We start from the raw sequence: 6000 nt of genomic DNA, 5'->3' as shown, positions 1-6000 counted from the left end.
ACCTGTCACTCTGCGTCGGTTGTAAGATCTCTTCCTCTTTGAGTTCCTTGGCTTCGAAGCTCTCCAAGGTGTTGGTAGCATTGTTCCCCAATGGGGTGAAGAGGATGTTGACCGGTTGCTTGGCGCTGGGATGAAGAAGGGGCAGCTTCCCGACGCCTGGAGATGTCTGGACACCGATGCTGCACTGCTGTGTCCATGACAACGACGGCAGCGGTGGGGGGGCGGCGGTCTTCTGCCCCGCAAGGGTTTTGTAGCTGCGGAGTCCGACCAGGGCAGGAACACCGAGAACCGGAACCGGCGTGGCGAGGTCCGTCGCTCGCCTCCCCATCCTTGGGTACCGACCGAGAAGATGAAGAAGAAGAGGACTCCTCTCAGCTCAACGCAACGTCTGGAAGAGAAGAGGCAACAGAGAACAGTCAGGGTACGGTGAGTCGTGGTGTTTAGATGTTGGGAGGTGTTGGTGAGTCAACCTAGAAGCATGTAAACACGGAGGAGGACTTAGAACTTAGGACTTAGGACTTACTTAGCGTGAGGCGGGAGGATTAGTGTACGTCTCTGGTGTCACTTTACACACGCCGTGGAGGTAAGACGAGAACCTTCTGACAGCTAGCCTGGATTTAAACCTGCCGCTGGGTTACCTCTCTTTTAAGGTTCACATCTGGGATTTGCACACGTCGTTAGGAATGTTTGGGAACTTTGAAGCCTCTAACCAAGAAAACTTCATCGACAGAAACAGAAACATGATTCATATCTCATGAATAAGTTGTTAAACTGCTTTAAATATTGTAAAATATTTACGATAGTATAAATAATTGACGGCGCTGTGTTCTCATAAAGCTTGTATATCCTCTCAACACAATAAAAGCTGACATCAGAGCCAGGCCCCTTCCCCATCTCATTAAAGCCTTCTCTTTCAGCTCACCTTGGGCACAGCCTGTAATGTGGACTGGAGGTGGACGCTATGAAATTCATTAACCTAGTGGGCATTTAACCAGAGTGGCATTGTGTGCGCAAATGTGTTACGTGTGTCGGTGTGTGTGTGTGTGTGTGAGAGAGGGGAACTGTCATTTTGTGTGTTCACCTGTGTGTGGGTTGTGAGAGACTTGTGTGTGTGTGCGCCAGGTGTGTGTGTGTGTGTGTGTGTGTGTGTGCGTGAGCGTGTGTGTGCGTATGTGTGTGTGTGCGCACACATGTGTGTGTGTGTGTGGGCATGCACACTCACGTGGGTATGTGTGTGAATACATGTGAGTGTGTGTCTGTGCACACGTGTGTGGGCATGTGGGTTGGTGTGTAGGTGAGTGTGGTGTATGTAAGGTCAAATGAATGATTTATGCAATTAGAACTCAGCAGCCAAGACCAACAGAGGAGTGGAGGCAGTATTTGGACAGGAAGGCTTTGAGAAGTTTCTGTGTGCATAAGATGACATGCATGATTTATTTGTGTGTGTATGCGTTTGTATGTACATGCAAATTAGAGAAAATATGTGTTGATATATGAAAAGACGTTAAGACTCTGTCTACTCCGGCTGAACACCCCTCTCTGCCTCCTCCTTCTTGCTGAGCCAAAGAGATTACTGTCCCCAGCTGATGGCTGGGTGATGCCTACCAGGAATTTAACACGTCAACATCCCAGGTAGATTATTCAAGGGACTTTTATTTGACTGTCTTGACTGTCTATCCCAGGCTGATGGTTGACTCATGTCTTCCTGAAGGGGGGGGGGGGGGGGGGGGGGCTTTTATTCTTTTTTATCATCATACTATCCCATGTCATCAGCATCAGAGTGACCGCGGTACGTAGATCAGTGACCACTGATCTCAGATCTTAGAGTAAATCCTCTCTCTCTCTCTCTCTCTCTCTCTCTCTCTCTCTCTCTCTCTCTCTCTCTCTCTCTCTCTCTCTCTCTCTCTCTCTCTCCCTCACTCCCTCTCTCGTTGTCCTTGTAAAACCGCATCCCTCCTGACTAACATCACCAAACTAACGAACAACAAAGACCCTGTCCTGGGCGGACGCTCACTGTGACTTTAGACACCGTTGTCCGCTCACTGTACCGGTCGTTCCAAGACGTATTTGCAGTGCTTACCTCGGTGGTTCACTGCTGCTGCCTTAACACAAGACGTCCTGTCCATCATCCCCTCCTGCACGTTTGCACTCCAACACCTCCGGCTCTCCTCCTGGCTTCCTCCTGGTCCCGGATCAGGAATACGCGAGGGCGGACTCTTCCTGTGTTTTAGTTCCACCAGTGATGAGGTCAACTGCTCAGACCAGCCCTTCACCACTCCTGTCTCAGCATCGCAGGGCTGCAGGATGAGAAGTGTTTCCCAAAGGTGCCTTCTGCAAACTCCTCTCTGTGGTCCCGGGGAGGAGGAGGAGAGGGGGGAGGAGGAGGAGGAGGAGGAGAAGGGGGAGGAGGAGAGGGAGGAGGAGGAGGGGACAGGGCATCTGCGTCCTGAATTCCGTCTCTGGTCGTCTTGTTTTGGCTCGGCTGCAGCGTGTGCACGTTCTCCCCTCACTACAGCAGTGTGACGGGCTGCCTCGCACGGACAACTATCCCTCTCTCTCTCTCTCTCTCTCGTTCTCTCTCTCACTCTCACTCTCTCTCTTTCTCACTCTCCCCCTCTCTCTCTCTCTCTCTCTCACTCGCTCTTCCTCTCCCCCGGCTGTCCCCTTCCCTCCCTCCTTCCTTCTGTAGCTCTGCTCCTCTCTCTCTCTCTCTCTCTCTCTCTCTCTCTCTCTCTCTCTCTCTCTCTCTCTCTCTCTCTCTCTCTCTCTCCCTCTCTCGGCTGATTCCATCAGCGTTGCACCACCCAACATGCAGGGTTTTGTTTTTGGTGTGAGGGGGGATAGGAATCGAGAGAGATGGGGTGGAGAGAGAGAGAGAGAGAGAGAGAGAGAGAGAGAGAGAGAGAGAGAGAGAGAGAGAGAGAGAGAGAGAGAGAGAGAGAGTGACTTGCATGAGTGGCTAAGGGACTGTGGATAAATTACGAGGTAACAGTAAAAGTTGAAAGAGTCATGATATATAGTTAACCGTTTCTAGGGAAATAGGAACAGTAGATTCATGGATACTAATCTCTTATGATAAAATGGTTGTGATCTCCCTCCATGGGTAGATTATTACAGCTCAATAAATAATATACTTATAATCAATCATTATAAGCTAAGACGTGATTTGGAATCAATATAAATAAAACATGTGTAATCATTCAAACAGAAAACGAAGGACTCCAAATTCAAAGGTATTACACCATCTCACATGCATATTCCACATATATCTTTGTAAATGTACAATTGTTTGTAGGTCAAATGACAAAGGAGAAGTCTTATTTCTGAGCTGCATAGATGTCTGACTCGATATGCAAGCATTATTTTTTTCGTTCAGACACCCACATATCATCTTAACCGTATACAAGTTGAATGCGATGGCGTTTAATGTCCAGCAGATGCTGTGAATCTTGCATCACACGCCATACTGTAACTGCAACACTGACTGCGGCCTGCAAGGGGCGCTGTAGAGTAACAATGGGTGTACAGTTGGATCACAGCACTAGGATTTGACACTTTTTTCTCCCCTATTTACGAAAGACACCAATGAATGGAATTGGACGTTTAAATCGTCAAATTTCCTCTAAGACAAATGATTCCTTGAATGTTAAACGTGGGAGAACTGCTAATCGATTGAGAGGCGGTTGGTGTTCAACGATCATTACTCCAATCCTCCCGGAGGAGGGATCGACATTTTTCACTCTCTTATCCTTCACACACTCTGCACTGATAATATAGTTTATTAATGGATGTCCCATCATGGAAGCGAGTACGGTGTTGATAATAGGTAATTATGGCTATTGATTTTCTTGTGCAGATGATCGATGATGTGATTATGTTTATGATTATCAGGAGTTTTAGGTTGCTAAAAATAAAGTCATAGTAGTAGCCTACAGCATAAGTGTTATTAATCAATAGCTTTAATCAATAATAATTTGGATAATACATAATATCAATCAAGTAGTGAATTGTTTATGTCTTGTTTAATGCTTAAAGACAGAGTCTGATATCTAGAATATGTGTGTTATGTTGTATAGGTGCTATAAGTTACTGGAAAATTAGATATATTTGCTACCTCTACTGGGCGCTGTTTCACCACTGCTCGGTTAGTGACAGCGGAGAGGCCCTCTGCGATTGGTTCTGTGGTAACTAGGGGGCGGGGCCTCCGTTCAGCCTGCCACTCATCAGTGGTAACGCAAAGGGACGGTGTCATTTCTGCTCACTCAGCAGAAAGTCAGCAAAAAAATACAAAATAAGAGGCTTACAGCGAGGGAGGGTTTGGATTAATGTTAACTCAGGTCTTATCTGAAGTTTGACTCCAGCAATTATTACTCTGTGCTATTATCTCCTCCTTGTGTCCAAGGTGACCGTGAATCAGACGCGTCGGAGCAGGGAGGGGGCTGGGCCTGGAGGCCAACAGTTCAGACTGCCAACAGTGGGGATCGAACCCAGAACCTTTCAGCTGGGAGGCCAGCACCCTAACCCTATCTCTGCATAATGTTGAGATATTTAGTATAACTCACCCTTGTTATCTTGTTTTCACCCTGAATACTTTTCAGGGTCACAATTGTATTCTATTGGATGTTTGGTTGGATGGATGTGAAAGTAATAGTCCTTCTCTGTGATGAACACTCAAAGCTTTTCTCCAGCGAGACGCCTGACATTTAAATTGACAGCTACAACTTACAAAGAGACAGACTCAAAACTGTGGATGATTTTCTCTCTTTGTGTTCAAGGACGGTCGAGCAGGCTTTAAGGCATTCTCCTCCAGAACCAGACCAGACGACATCGCTCAGTGAGCACTAGAGACAACACCATATACCGCTACAAAAAAGAGACAAAAACAAGAGTAAGATACTTAAGAAAAGATTTATTTGTGACTTATTAACAAAAACACATTTACCAGATTGATTGAAATCATGAGGTTCACTATAATCACCACCACCGTGACAATGAGAAGCCGGTGAACACACAGAGAGGTCTGAACAGGACGAGGTCTGGAACAGACCAGAGACACAAGCAGAGCACACAACACCATTTACAGCTTCTTTTTTACCGTTTTCACCTCATGGATTTTACTTCTTTTTTTTGTCTCTTTTTGCGTGGTTTCTATTGGACAATGGGGCGGGGGGGACGGGGGGACGGGGGGGACAAGGGGTCCGGGTGATGACGATGAAGTTGCTGGGATCACGACAGGGCGGTGCCGGTCTGATCTGGTCAGTGGTTCAAAGCTTCACACACAACGTTTAAGGGACTGAGTTGTTGCAGGTAGAAAAAAGGATTAGCAGAAATCATTTCAAGGCGTAACACTACGGCATGTTGTCTCTAGAAGGCGGTCTGGAACAGCGCAGAACGTGTGGATCCAGGTTATTAAGCATGAATTACTGCAGATTACGGTTGCTGTACATGTATGTATTCAGGTATTTATGTACAGTTTCTATATATATATATATATATATTTCTATGTGTACTTGTATATGGGTGCGTTTGTGTGTGTGTATGTGTGTGTTTTTGTGGTTTTAAGGGAGAAAGGGTATCATAGTTATTTCCAAACCTCCCTTGGTTTTCCTGGAGAGTACAGACGTATGTTTACATATAATTATTATTATTATCTATAGAGTATCAGTTTCCTTTGCTCAGAACATGCAGACAGCAGGAAGTGACACCTGGAGGCTATAGAACCATGTGGTTATGAAGGACTTCTGGACCAATAGCAGCTCAGCATTCTGCTCTCTGTCTCCCTCGGTCTCACCTTGGACAGGTGAGGCACACCCAGTCCAGATGTTTAGATTCAGTGTGTTTAGTCACCTGTCTGACCACCCCAGTGGGCCACGCCCCTTTCTCTACCATTTTGTTGACCATAAGTCAAACTTGCAGATGATGAATAACAATTAGTTAGCCACCATTTTGTAATGCCTTTGTTTGTCCACACACACACACCCACACCCCCCCCCCCCCCCC

At 46.5% G+C, this 6000-nt stretch overlaps 1 protein-coding gene across 1 annotated transcript in view; it reads right to left on the bottom strand.

The window, feature by feature from the left end:
• Positions 1 to 371: 371 nt before the first annotated feature.
• LOC311353864 (protocadherin alpha-C2-like) overlaps positions 372 to 6000 on the bottom strand; it is a gene marked incomplete at both ends in the record, with an annotated part of 28085 nt that continues 22456 nt past the window's right edge. The window contains one exon of the mRNA XM_084473668.1: positions 372 to 388. Coding sequence (XP_084329794.1) covers positions 372 to 388 — 17 coding nt within the window. The remainder of the gene's footprint in view (positions 389 to 6000) is intronic.

The sequence above is a fragment of the Micromesistius poutassou genome, assembly GCF_964030765.1.
Source record: "Micromesistius poutassou genome assembly, chromosome: 10".
NCBI classification, from domain to species: Eukaryota; Metazoa; Chordata; class Actinopteri; order Gadiformes; family Gadidae; genus Micromesistius; species Micromesistius poutassou.
This window is presented reverse-complemented; position numbering and strand designations above follow the sequence as displayed.